This window comes from Pararge aegeria, chromosome 2 (genome assembly GCF_905163445.1).
Source record: "Pararge aegeria chromosome 2, ilParAegt1.1, whole genome shotgun sequence".
NCBI classification, from domain to species: Eukaryota; Metazoa; Arthropoda; class Insecta; order Lepidoptera; family Nymphalidae; genus Pararge; species Pararge aegeria.
The window spans coordinates 6,499,626-6,514,841 of record NC_053181.1 but is presented as its reverse complement, the minus strand read 5'-3'; the positions used below and the strand labels follow the sequence as shown (position 1 = coordinate 6,514,841).

General features: G+C 36.8%; 1 protein-coding gene across 3 annotated transcripts in view; it reads right to left on the bottom strand.

Moving 5' to 3' along the window:
• LOC120633609 (lysine-specific demethylase 6A) overlaps positions 1–15,216 on the bottom strand; it is a 43,462-nt gene that overhangs the window by 6,163 nt on the left and 22,083 nt on the right. For 2 of the 3 annotated variants that reach the window (XM_039903848.1, XM_039903866.1), the window contains 6 exons: positions 13,327–13,634; positions 11,499–11,724; positions 9,648–9,905; positions 3,944–4,172; positions 2,887–2,946; positions 2,332–2,443 (listed from right to left, as the gene is read on the bottom strand). In XM_039903848.1, coding sequence (XP_039759782.1) covers positions 2,332–2,443; positions 2,887–2,946; positions 3,944–4,172; positions 9,648–9,905; positions 11,499–11,724; positions 13,327–13,634 — 1,193 coding nt within the window. The remainder of the gene's footprint in view (positions 1–2,331; positions 2,444–2,886; positions 2,947–3,943; positions 4,173–9,647; positions 9,906–11,498; positions 11,725–13,326; positions 13,635–15,216) is intronic. The other variant, XM_039903857.1, reaches the window with a different exon arrangement.

Below are 15,216 nucleotides of genomic sequence, written 5' to 3'. Positions count from 1 at the left end.
TTACTTACGTTGCTTTATTACTTCGCAAAAGAAGGATAAAAAACAAATGCGTTTATATTAGTAGTCATTAAGTTATTCAAAACTTACTTTTCATTATTATTTCCTAATTATTTGCGCACTGCATGCGCATTTACATAAAATAGTACGAAATTAAAACTGATCAACTCTTTGCAATTTGATGATCGAGTTCATTGACATAAGCCAAGTGACATTATATTTTTTCATTAAGTATTTAATGTAATCTTTAATTTCTTTTTAAACAAGTTTTTTACCATCCGGCGGAATAATAATTAATTATGATTGTGATAAGATTTGCCAAACAGGAACTGTTAAAAAAAATATACTTAACGACATTTATTTTTTTATCCCACACATAGAACATATAGAGTGAATGTAAAGTTCGAAAATAAAAAAGCCCGTGATGAAAGCTCAAATCAAGACCAAACCGAGTCGCAAACACGACATTTGCTGTATACTGACTAGAAAAAAGGACTGGTTGCAGAATTAGGGCAAGATATATCTAATGAATAAATAAATGAACGACTACACTTATTTTATTGTACATCACAAACAAAAAGAATAAAAATGTAATAACCATAGAGCAGGTAATGCGGAAGGTATAATTTGGCGAAATTATCGCTACAAAGCAATTCCTATATCCAGTTCTGCAGTTTTACAAAATCCCTTTTTTTTCAATTGTTAATTTCGTATGCAATGGTTGGTTTAGATTGCTTTAATTTTGACGACTTTTGGCTTTGTATTATGACATAACATTTTAATACATTGCCAAAAGATTAAAATATACATTGTGTATTTTAATAGGTGCTTTAGCCTTTGAGTAAATGTTATCTTAGATTTTACCTCTTGTGTATTTTGTTTGCATATACGGTTCTGTAAAATGATATTGATCAAAAAGAATTTCTTAAATAAATATTAAAAGTATTGTATTGCGTTTGACATGAAACTTTATTCATATTATAATTCGATTATATTCGATTGGGTCAAAGCGTGTATATAATTCATGTAAACGTTACCATGATGAGTTTCGGAACTCTTAATATCAACCTAATAATTCATTGTGCCGATAACTGAACTAAATTAACCCGAATAAAGTTTGAATTTGTCGATCATGAAATAAAGCAAGCCAAAATTAAGACGAACGATTCGACGAACAATCTTCGAGCGTCACGTTATAGCGCAACATATTCATTGCATACAAATGATTTGCGCATATACTATTGTGCGAATGGGGACACGCCGACATGTTATGAATGAATAAGTTATACTCATTATACTTATAATGTACCCATCCAGTGGATAATTGTATGATTCATTTGGAAAAACCTGTTTAATATCAAACTATATACCTGGCTGATGCGATACTAGCTATATGCCAGAAAACTAGCACCGATAAACACAGCGTTGTAGAATCCCGACAACTGGACAGATGACATCAAACGAATCAAATCGAACCACTGGACTGGCTGACACAAAACTGTGGTAATTGATCCTCCTTACAGAATACCCTTGGCCATCAGTGGACTTACATTGGTTGACATAATGCTTAGTAAACTACCCGCAATTACTATATTCCAAAATTTTAACTTAACTACTACTATTATTCTTTTTTTTTTTTATTGGATTTTTTTTACTAAGAGTAAAACAATTAACGACAACTAGGTCACTCACCTCATCTCAAACCACACAGTGTTTATATGTCTTAAAAGTACTAGTACTCTAACAATGCAAACCTGTGTTGTATTGATTATCTATGTTGTATATGATTTTAACAAGGCTGCTTGGAAGCAGGCTCCGCTCTCATCTCTCACAAGATGGAAAATTTATTATTTTTTTAATTTATAAACTATAAAATGTAAATGTTTAATTGTAAACTATAAAATGATGTTGAAAAAGAGCAATCTGCTGAGTTTCTTGCCGGCTCTTCTCGTTGGAATCTGCCTTCCGAACCGATGGTAGAGTCACTACAAAGACTGACTTGTCGTTTCAAAAGCGCTTATAAACTGGGCCTATTTCAAATAAATTTAATTTTGAATTTGAATTTATCCCGCTATAATTGTATGTGAGTTTTCTTACAATTGCTAATAGTGATAAATAAATGAAGATGAAATAGTCGAACCAAGACAGGAAAACCGAACTGGCCACCTGTCATTTCGAAATAAAATTCACAATACCAGTGCATAACCACAATTGTGAAAAACGGAACGGACAGAAAAGTCAACCTGTCAGAAAAGTCACATAATACGGCAGATAGTGAATTACCACGAAAAACCTGCGACGTAAATGTTTAAGACAGAAAGGCAAAATACTCACTCATGATTGGCTCTTTCTTTATATCGGTCTGCGTGTCCGAGAACTTCTTTAACAAATCTTCTGCAAGCGATTCGGCACTATCGCCACTTGTATTTCCTTCGCTTTTTGCTACCTACACAGAAACAAACAAATAAATTAGTACCCAATATCGCAAACGCTGTCACTACACACATGCAGTTTTGGGGTTGGATAAAAAAAAATTAAAAAACATTTAGTTTTTTAATAACATAAAATATAGCACTTCTAGTCTTGTCAACTTAACTCAGTAAGACACGATAAAACCCGCGCCGTTAAAGAATAGAACCCATTCGCTCAATATTCGCACGCCCGTATATTGCGTGAAAGAGATAGCACGACATCGGCCTTTTATAGATTAATTCTTTAATGACACGTATTATAGAAAACAAAAAAAGATGTTTTATGTTGTGAACAAGTATATAGAAAGCGAGGAGATGCACTAAAAGGTTTGCTTATAATGTAAATTGGGGTAGTAAATCCTAGAACCTGCCGCCGTTAGAATAAGGATTTATGAGGGGGGTGGGTATAAATACAAACCGCACGCACTCGCGCTGCCTGTGATAGACGATACTGGGATAACAGCTGCTGCATCAATGCCTGAAACGTTTAATAATAGTTACAACAAAAATCCATATTCCATTCTATTAAGTGTTATAAGTTTGATTCTTTGGCCAAAATCTTCATACCTTTTGTTATTTTTCTAAATGAGAAGGTAATTAAATAAAAACGGAAACATCGAACAATGAGCGATGAAAGTAAACCAATTTATTATCAATTTAACGTATGTATTTGTATTCAATTTCTCATTATATCAATAAGAATACCTAATTTCGTGACAAGTATAAAGATTTCATTTGAAATTTTCAAATGTTGACTATGGTCGTAGTATGGAATCCATCAGTTTCAGCCGAAACGAATATATAGTCCGAAAATAGTCTCGAAAAAGGAATTTCAGTATACAAATCATGAAAACAAAAAATGTAAGTACTCAATAAAAACAAAGTTATTGTACGTAAACCAATTTATCATCCATTTAATATCGTTTTGACATATTATATTTAAACATTTTATCAATAAACACACCTAATTTTGGGTTACACAGAGAATTTTCTTATATGACTTTCAAAGGTGGTGAAGTTTATTTTAATCGAAATATTGTAATGTCTCAGCCGATACAAGAACAGTCAGTGTGTCCTTACCTTACAATCTTTGGTAAATTGTTGTTTATGCGTACAAATGATATGGGTCCCCTATATGGGTTTTAGCAAAAATCAGTCACAATAGTTTAACCTAATACTTTATAATAATATGTACCAATTCGGTTGTACACATATCTTTATACTGAACGAAATGGACAGATGTAAAAGTAATGCCGACCTTTTCACAATGTTCCTCAAAGAGTAGCACAAATTTTAAAATTTCGCGTACAACGGAATTGGCACTGTTTAGAGCGTTATAAAGTTTTTACCAGAGCAGATATTAATTAAATTAAATTAAATAGAGCAATCTGGTTCAGTCGTGAGTTTCTAACTTAATATTTTATAGTCTTTCTTCAGATCTTTATAGCAGAACAAATATTTTAATGTCATTGTACTTGTTGCTGCGGCGATAGGTTGTGCGAGTTCCTCTGCAAGTATTGCAAGGTCTGCAATTGCTGCTGGGTCAGGGGTGTTGGCTCTTCACGCTTGATGGTCGCCGCGCCCGCACTCCCCGCCCCTCCAGCGCCCGGATAGGGAGGGGGCGCGGCTTTGGGCGCGCGGGACGACATCTCTGCCGAAATAGGCAAGTTCCACGCTTCCTCGATAGATGGCAGCGGACGTCGTCTGCGAATTGTTATATTACGTTAGCGTAAATTGTATTTTGTATTAGAAAACTTGTGGTTGTGTTATATTCAGCAACATTGTGGGCATCATAGCGATTATGCATACTGAGTCAATCTTATTTCTATGTTTATTTGATTAAACGCCATTTTCGCAGCTGACCAAAATACCAAAGCATTTAATAGTTGTTTCGAGTATTCTATACTGCACCGGTGTTAAGACAAAATACCCTCCCATACAAATTATAGACTACTCTACTTTTAAAACTATTCTTGGCAGTAGTTATTCAATTATTTTTTTACATGGAATTTAAAGCGTTTATTGCACCTATATCGTATATGAACGACGCAGGGCAAACACTCTTATAGTATAAACCCTAAGCTAAAATTCCCATTTATCCATTCAGAAAGAGGGTCAATCCATGAGAAGGGTTGGGATTATTGCATTGAACGCAACATTGCATCCAAGGTTGGTAACAATGGGGCTAGAACATTTTGACTAGTAGATTTTTATTTTTTTATTTTGGAAATCAAGTGTATTTCTGAAGTAGACAATCCAAAAATGTATTGAGTGTAGGTGGGTTGATATACAAAACGTACAGTATTTTTACGACTTAGAAATTATCAATTCAACTTCATTTTGAAGTATAAGTACCTATATATATAATATATGTTTGAAACACGCTGATATACTAAAATATTAGTTTTACTCGAATTTCAGTAGTTAGTTATTACTATTTTAAGAAAAACTAAATAAACAACATAATTTATTTCGGATCGATATTGTACAAAAAAACTCAAAATATGGATCTTCTTTTCTTAACTCTGGTGTGGTAGTTGGTGAAATACCCGACATTTTATTCATTGTCTTCCTATAATATGTTTATACACAAGCAAAAGCATGACAACTCAAAGACTTGCATTGATATTTAAAAGTATAATTCATATGAATATTTAATTAGGCAGTGTAGGTACATTAAAGATACTTTCAACGTGACGCCGCGCCAGTGTGATGAAGGATACATCGAATGTTTAAACTATTGTGATACATACCTACCATATTATGGAATGCTCTACTAGTATAGTAATATAATGAATATCATAGCATGATTTATATTTAATTCAATAAATATTAATATTCAGTTCACTAGAAACTGCATTTCGTTAGAAGTTCTAGAAAACGAAATAAATCTTATATTACAAATTGCCGAGTGGTGCGGGCAGATCAGGATACCGTTGTAACAGCACACCTCTTTCGTATGGTGTCCTACGACTAAGCGAATATAACGGAAGACGGGCAGCAACGTCCTCTGTGGTACTACTACCATCTACTTACTGCGCAACCCATCTGCCCAGGGTGGTGATTATAGGCCTAAACCTTTATCCCTTTATTTGCACTGTTATAGGCCTATAGAGGGATATTACAATATGTATTTTTTCAGTCAGCTAAAGATTATTTTAATTCTCGGTTTGACAACCGTATTCACAACTTTTACTATGAAGTCTATACTAAGAAGTTATTGCATTATGGAGATGGACAATATCATTCCATGTTTCTATTATATAATCAGTACAGTTTTTTTACGAATCCCGTGGGAACCGTTTGTATTCCTGGGATAAAAAGTGGCCTATATCTCCGTCTTTTCAACTACTTAGCTCTAAGCAAAAAATCAAGTCGATTGGTTGCGTAAGGGCAAACTAACAAACATACTTTCCCATTTATGATATTAATATAATATGGATAATATTTTAGGTTACATAGAATTTGGGCAGCACCTAAAATATCCGACTCGTTTTCACATAAGGGTGCATATTCATCGGTTGACAGCAATGCAATCACGGTGCGGGTAATTGCAGAAAAGTATGCCGCGGTTACATTGAATGGAACGGAAAACGATTTCCATTGAACGGTTGGAAACGCATTTGGGGTGCGGGAGATGTCTAAAATGCATGCCGAAATATTTATATGCCAATGTACCTACATGTATGAGCGACCGCCCCCAAATTGTATACATTGTGTGAACTTTTTTATTTTAAAGTTTTCCTGTATTTTTATGTTGTGTACAATTCATTCATTCATTCATTTCGTCCTTCATTCGGTTGAATTTCTCTAATCGCGAAACCATTTATAAGAGTTAACAGTACTTAGTTGTAATTTTGTATTTTTGTACTAGGTTTATTTTTTCCCACTGTATTAAGCTGTAGTCTTACGAGTGTAGTGCCGCTAAGCGATTTAGCGTTCACATACGATACCATAGCGGTAAAGGATTAATATAACTGTCATACTTCCAACAGGTTAGACCGCTACCACGTTAGACTGCACCATCACTCACAATAAGATGAGATCGCAGTGAACTTGTAATGAGAAAAAAAATACATATCGCAGTGTTTCCTTACAAAAATGCTTACGTTCTTCGCGTTGTGCTTAGAAAGGGCCGGGCATATGCGGATTATCCTTTGCAACTCACAACAGACCGATCGAAGCGACGGGTTGCACGTACCTATACTATATGGACATAAATATACACGAGCGACCCAACGCTTGCGATGTTGCTTGCGACGGTTTGTCTCGAGTTTGGAAAATTTTAGACGTTATCAATACCACCAAACAATGAAACATCCTACAACATTATAAACAAGAAAAAACATTGCAACCTTAATGCAACAGACCCCAATATAACAACTTCCTTGATTTCAAAAATTCTTCGAAATCCCCTTAAATTAGCCATAGCGAATGTAAAATATACCTTTACACGCAGAATTAAGAACATATGGAACCCTCATTCAGCATTGCATTATCCCTGCATGCAAAAAATTGATATATAACAATTTTTTATATATAACTCGTATAAGTGGAGGATTTTTTCAATTTTCCTGCAGCAATGCATATCCTGGTAAGAAACCGTGCACACCACTGCCTGTATTATAGCATGCATTATAGCATGCAGTGCATTGTGTCCAAAAACAGTGAAAACGACCAGCGCTCGTCGCATTTCACACCTCCGGAATGTTGCTAGGTCGCAAACTTTTTCCTATTTTCCACATTTTGCCGTTTTTTGGTTTTAACATTTAGGACATTAGAGGTTAATTAGTTTTTAGTAATAACATAGAAAGTAAGTTGTAATATTGACAAATTGAGATGCTCGAAATAAAATTATTATTATTATTATTAATTAATGACTGTCAACTGCTAAATAGAATGTTGTGACTAACCGTATGTAATAGAAAAACTACTTTAGTGGAGTGGTTTTGGATGCTTAAATAATAGCAGTGTACACGGTTTCTGTTTGTTCTTTATTCTGTGCCTTCACATTACGAACATTTTTTGCGAACAACCTCTTTATATAACGAATTTTCAGCAATCAATAATATGTATATACCTCTATTTACACTTATTTTCATAGTTAAATTTTTTTAACGAACTCTGCCAACCCAAAAGCTTCTCAACTAAGAAAAACAATGTTGAGCTGAATAAAGATATTTTTTACCTCTTAATAACAAATTTTAGAACAACCTAACCTAAATACAACAATCCTAGATATAATGAATTTTTACATGTTCCCTTACGATTTATTATAACGAGGTCGCACTCTGGTAGGTAAATACTTACAAGTAACATAGCTGTTTGATAGTACTATGGAATGTAGAATCACAAGTAACAAGTGCAGCTTTCATATTATACATTTGAGTACTTGGCCGAGTTCGCTTTTGAGTGTAGCTCAACTAATAAACCCCTGGATAGGCACTTTTACCTTCGTAACTAGATGCTTTCTAATATTATTTGGCGGTCGATTGGCGCAGTGGGCAGCGACCCTGCTTTCTGAGTCGAAGGCCGTGGGTTCGATTCCCACAACCGGAAAATGGTTGTGTGATGAACACGAATGTTTTTCAGTGTCTGGGTGTTTATCTGTATTTATGTATATTAATCATAAAATTATACATCAGTCATCTTTGTACCCATAACACACGCTACGCTTACTTTGGGGCTGGATGGCGATGTGTGTATTGTCGTAGTATTTATTTATCTACAATGCCAAAGTTTTTCCTTTTTAGTCCTAGTTAGTAAAAAGTGCTTTTTTCCACGCAGCGACGGAACACAGATTGGACGTGAATTTTTGCCACGATATTTAAAGAAGTCACGCGCTAAAAACTTGAGTTTATCATTGTTAAATACGAATTAAGCACATTCGAATTGTGAAATAAACCGGAGGAATTAGGTACACCATATTGTATGTTTTTTTTTTTCTACTATCTTCAGGACCCGGTTTAAAACTATGTCCAGCAATGGAGGTGGTGATGATTGGTAGAATACAAGCGGTGATAGCCTAGTGGTTAGGATTTCGGATTCTGTTTCGGGGGACCAAGTACGTACGCACCTCTAAAATACAAGGTTAAATGCGTTTGAAGCAATTAAGGCAAGCAAAGCCATTAAATACCGCTTGCTTTAACGGTGAACGAAAACATCGTGAGCAAACCTGCATGCCTGAGAGTAATCCGTAATGTTCTCAAAGGCTTGTGAAGTCCACCAATCCACATATCCACATAGTGGACTACGGCCTAAACCTTTCTCATTACAGAAGAAGACCCCGTAGTGAGTCAGTAAGTGTTGTTATGATGACGATGGTGATGACAGGTTTAGTCTTAAAATATTCGTCAGATTTTTTCAAAGGCGAAAATATTTTAATTTCTGACCACCACAAACATAAATGAAATGATCAAACATATTTTTTATCATCGTAAAGTGTGTGCTAATTGCGATAAGAATGCATAGAATATTGTGATGTCACCGCATGTAGGGACATGGATACAACTGACCGCATGCTCAAGCGTACGTAAACAATAAAAAATAAACAATGGTACTACCAATTCATACCTACTAGGTAAATATCGAATCAGCCTGCAATAGTTATTGTACAAGAATAGGTAAGATACGAAACGCAAATAAATATTATCTCTTTATTTCCGCCTGGATCTTAGTGGATCTGGATCCAAGTCCCCGATTAGTAGAAAATGGTAGAAAGTATGTTTCCCTTAGAGGACCTAACTACAGGATTGAAGATCTGTCCCGTTCTATTGTCTATTAAGTACATTCCCCAACATAATTAACTTAAAGAAATAGAATAAGTAAAACGTAGGAAAAATTTGTGTTATGTTTTATCTATTTTCGACGCGTCATGATCCAGTTAGTTAGCAGTAATCCTTGTAGCGTTGACTGGGTTGATTGACCGATCGTGTTCGATCTCACTGTATTTTCTAAGACGTGCAAGACACATGATAAGGAGCGGTTCGTTATATCGTTCCTAAACCAATGTGTTCAAAAAAAATATTAGTTATATTGAAAATGGCTTCAATGTACCAGAAATTCTATTTTGAAAATGCTTTTTAAGTCCTGGAATTATCCTAAAGTACGTAAAGAACAGATTAAAAAAGAAAATAAAAAATAAAAAATGCAAAAAAAAAAAGTGTCAGGTATACTCACTTGCCGGTGACGGAAGGCATGGGTGCGTGGGCTAAATGTGCCCGCAGAAATGCCAGTCGCTGCCGCAGCGGTGCATTCGCGAGCGTAGCGCGCGCTCCCCCGTTATTGTAACACGCGAAAGCGTCCCTCGCCATTGAACAGCTCTCATACAGACTTCCTAGGTTGGTCCACGCCGCGGAGTGACCCTTATCCAGCTGCACCGCGCAAATGTATGCTTGTAACGCATCCATTGGTTGGTTTTGTTGTTGGTACAGCACTCTGTACGTGTAAAACAGAAAGTTACTCATCACCCTCCTCAGATTTCTGTAGTCAAAGTCAAAGTCAAATATTTCTTTATTCACATAGGCATATTATACTTTGATGCGTACATTACATGTAAAATATGACATGGAAGTGAGTTGATGGCGATAACTAAATTCGTCAATTTAAAACTAAAGCTACGAGGGTTCAAAACGCGCCCTGGTCTAAGAGGTTTTAAGTTTATTTTTCGTTATCACCATCTCATTTAAAACTGTCATTTAATACCTAAGAGGGTAGGTTAAAAAGGCCAAAAATCCACCCAAAAAAACCCAAAAGACAACCCTAGGTAACGCTAATGTAATCAAATGACACCGCATTTAGAAGTGTACGTGAGTGCCAATGATTGTGTGTAAATTATTTTGTTCATATTATCTAATGACAAATCAACATTTTGGTATTTCTCTAAAAGTGAATTTGGGCCTTTTGTAGATAAACGCCAGCCTCGCAACTCACAGTTTCGCACCTGGACTTCTAATACGCAAAGGACAAAAAGTCGCGTGGGACAAAAGTTCTTCATTAGTATGAACGCTGTAATTACCCCATCAACTTAGTATTTTTTCCTAGTATTATCAAAAAAGCCTTGCATATTTGTCATTGCTGTGCTAAGGCGTGCTCTCTTTTAAAGAAAGGAATTTATAGCTTATGGCCACCATGCTACTGCAATACGGATTATCACATAATATAGGTGATTACTCAAATAATACATATTATATCCATACAATTAAAGGAAATCCCATAAATTATAAGGAAATCCCGTTTACATAATAAAGAACCAACCCGACTTTCAGTATACATGCAAAAAAAATTACATCATTTATGTCTTTGGTAAAAAAAATTGAAAATCTCAATAAGATGCTTTTAAGAAAGCACAAAAACATATCACCTTGATATCCACTCGAGGTATGGCATAGTAAGAACAAAAAAATACGCATATCAGAATAAGAACAGCTGCCGTTTTCTATAACTTCTCTCTGAGGTTGCGAAGCCAGTCTTTATACAAATGGACCGCCGTTGTACAGGGACCCGCTCATCGCATATTTTGTATGCAGATTGAACAGGTTAGAAAAGATACGGTTGACGATCTCCCTGGTGCAGTGGCGAGTGCTGTGGTCTTTTAAGAGGTCCTAGGTTCACCGTTCCATCAACAGCAGTGGAAACATGGGAATTATCGGCAAAAACGTGTCCACGAAGCGATTTAGCGTTCTGGTAAGTTTAATAAAACTGTCATACGCCTTACAGATTAGCCCGCTACCATCTTAAACTGTATCATTACTTACCACCAGACCTTGCTTATTTTCTCCCACAGTTTTACCCAATCTCCGAGCATGGGCGCACGCAAAATAATAACCAACTAATATTCGAGTTATATTAAGCGGGAGAAAACTGAACCTTTTCCCTCTTGCCTACTTTGGCAGGTGAAAAAGTTTTATTCCTTGTCTTTTACCTATTGTAGCCGCTCAGGTTAGATTGCAGTCAAAGGCTAACTTATGGGGGAATAAATAAATATAAAAAAGAATACGGGAGCTAAATATATTATTAATGAACACGAACCCAATAGAGCACCACGTGTCGGCGTTGCCTTCGGACTTTTCGACGGAATTCCTATAGGCAATGAACGCGTCGTGAACCTTCCCTTGCGCTGCAAAGCATCTTCCAAGGAGGTATAGCCCCGCACCCGACTCCGGCTCGGCCACCACAGCTCTCTGGAGACACCAGACCGCGGCTCGGGCGCGGCCTGCGGGCTCGCCGAGTGTCGCGCATCGGTGATATAGCCATCCTATCGGAGAAATCGTACGTAATATCCTGCCTAGTTCACACGACATTGTAACGGAAGTTTTCCTGTGAGAGCTCTTTCTTCTTGTTAGTCAGTTTACTTGGAATATTACGCCGACATTATCTAAAGTAACTAAATTGACGGGTCTCAAAATAGCGCTTTCCTTTTCACACTGTATCCCTTGAAAAAGGATAGCGATAAAGAGATTTATGTACATTTGAATTGGCACCATTACCTACTTAAAAATTATAATAATTTTCCGAGGGAGGTAGAGATTCTGCTAACGTACGGATGCATTCAGTGTAGCATGAATTAACAAGCTCTAGTTTATAATGTTGAAGTGTCTCAAAATTATGAGTTGTAGATAATCTTTATGCAGTGCATATATGCATGGACAAAGTGACTAAAATTTTTGCAGAAAACCAACAATGAATACAGCGTAGGTACACATTTTCCATTATCGCTAATCACAGCCGTGGAAAGTCAATACATATACGTGATTAGGTTATTCTACATAAATGTGGATCATAGACAGAGATCTAATGCAGTATTGAAAGCGCTTTGTGTTAAATGGTGAACATACTTCGCATCCGCAAACTCAGTATCCTATATTGAAAATTTTGCATACTATTAAATTTGTTGAGTGTTTCGAAGTCACAAATAGTTATTGTAATACAAAAATATGTACCTTACCGTACCAAATAAAGTAATTCTATTCTATTCCATAGTGCATAAGGCTCGTGTTCTTTAATGTATAAAAACCTACACTAAAATATAAACTTTATAAAAGAAGACACGAAAAAGCATATGTAAATACGTTGGAGAATATTGAGAATTTAATACTAATGTATGTTCTAACATTTAATTCTCACCATTCTCTAACACATCCGCATTTCGACACATCAATAATGCGACAGAAACTAGCCAAAGATCCTAACACGATAAAAAGTAGGTACTTCCCATATAATCTTAAATAATACACAAAGAAACTATAACTTCAAATACACAAAATGTCCAAATGAGATATTTTCAAACTAAACCGAGTGGAAGTCCGTTTCCGAACATTCGCCTTGCGAAATTACCTGAGACCCGAGAACTAGTTTGGAACCCACTCATTTTCCATTTGCACTAACTTCCATGTTATACATTCTTATAACTCGTATAACCTGTTTGTTATAGCCCGTACTAAACTTTATGTGGAATCACACAACGAATCAACATCCCCATAGAATGACAACGGAAGCGAAAATGAGAACCAATCGGGCATACGAGGAAATGCTACAGGTTTTACTACTATAGACTTAACAGCCACTACTTTGTGGGAAAAGAGCTCAGCAAGGCTATCGGGTATTTTATTTAAAGGTACCTACCCCATATATTTTATTGTTGGAATATGGTCTTTAATATTGCCTAATAATTGTTAGTCTGATTGCTACTTCATCGGAGTCCCTCTAATGCTTTTGTAATGCTTATTTATATTACCAAAAATGTATTTAACAGCATTCCAACTGAGATTGTGACTTTGAGTGACACTTAAGGTTAGTGATAAGAATAAATTTATCGATGCGGTTATCTAGAGGAAATAAATTATGACAGTTTGCTTACCCAGCTGCCGACAGACGTCAGCTTTCAGCATGGAGGACAGCTGAGGCTCTTTTAGGAGTCTCTCGTAAGCGTCTCTCGCTGCTTTCCTCAGTCCTCTGGCTTCGAGCAGATGTGCGGCGTGAAAGCTGAGCTCTAAGCGAGTAAAGGTAGCATCTTGGTGAGGAGCCAGCCTCGCACGCCTGAAGTGCACCGCCGCGGCCCCCCAATGTCTCCTGGCCTTGAACATCAGCGCGAGTCGAAGGTGCGCGTCTGCCGCCCGAGAGAACCCAGGGGACACGTAGAGGGCCATCTGGAGCGCCTTGGTAGCCCTAGTGTGGAATTACCACCACCCAATGTCAAACTATAAATATGGTTACACGATACTATTGTTACGGATTCGAACACATTCCATACAGTAAATAAAAACCCTGTTATTGTCGTTCGTTCTAACAAATTAGCGTTCATTGCATAAGTTGTATTTAAGTTGTCCAGATATGTAAATGACACAAAAGAGCCTTTGTTATAGAGCTACAAAATTTATGTTAAAGATTAAAACAAATATACCTAAATAAGAATCGAACCAAACAAGACAATAAATCTGTCTTGCGTAAAAGCGTGAAAGGTAAACAATATTAACGGCAGCAGAAGGCTAACAATGACCCATTCGATTGTTGTTTTCAAATATTGTGACAAGAACAAAAGTAACATCTAGACGTCCCTCAAGGTCGGTAGACACATTAGAGCAGATAGGAGCAATGATCGTAAAACTACCAAAAAGTGCAAAGACCCTCATAAATACGCCGCATTGACTAAATATCTAAATATAACCGGCTCCAAGAACTTCTCAACGACCTTTTTTTTGTAAATAGGTAGTAGGTACCAAAGATGTTTAGAAATGTCTTTAGAGCACGCATCCGACGCAACTTTTTTATAATATATCGACGTAGCCTCACGAAAACAAACCGGTCGGGGTTTTATAAAAACTCCAAGCACATTGCATTACGTCTCTTTCATTCTGATTCAATGGATGTAATAAACCCCGGATTGCAACCGCTGGCTGCACCTATCCGCATGAATTCACTTAACAAAGCCAGATGTGAACAATAAAATATATCAAAATGTTTCATGTAAAATGGCTCCGAACCGTACTGACGAATATAGTACTGAGATATCAGTAAGTCAAGAAGAGATGCGGAGGAATGCGGACAAAAAGCTGATGGAGCTTAAAACAAGTGGCACGAGTTGGAGCTGACTCGTCCATAACATCCGTAAGGTTATTGAAGAGCGCATCACCGGAGCGTAACGTCACCGATGCGCCCGCGGGGTCGATGACCGTCTGAAGTTCGTTCGTGCAATCGATCGGACGATGCAACGCAACGTCTAGACAGCGATCGCAACCCGAATCGGGCGCGTAGGTATAACGCCTTTATTTAGATGACCTTTGCTGACATTTGCAAAGCCGAAACAAAGGAGCGAGACAGGTGGCGTCCGGTGTTTAACCCGATGCCGAACACTAAAATTTAATGACGATTACACACACACGAAGTTGCGGCGAACCGAAGAAAGCTTTCACCGGCTGCGGCTATGGTAGGCAATCGACATACATCGAACAGCCAGCGTTACTCGCATTTATTGTTCAAAAATGTGAGCCATCATGATTACCCGCTGTCACGCAACATTCAAATATAACAAACCAGTTCGAACACCTCATTCCCTTTATAAGAAGCCCAACAAATGTTTACTTCATCGCAGGCTCGTTATAATTATTCGATAACTTTGTTGTTCTTCCATCTTCCAACGCCATTATGATATCGAATAACAGATTTGGTTACATAAAAGACATTGAATGCAATTAATACATTGTCAAACATGCTGCATGAACGGTGAAAGCCTATTGGTTAGGACTTCGGC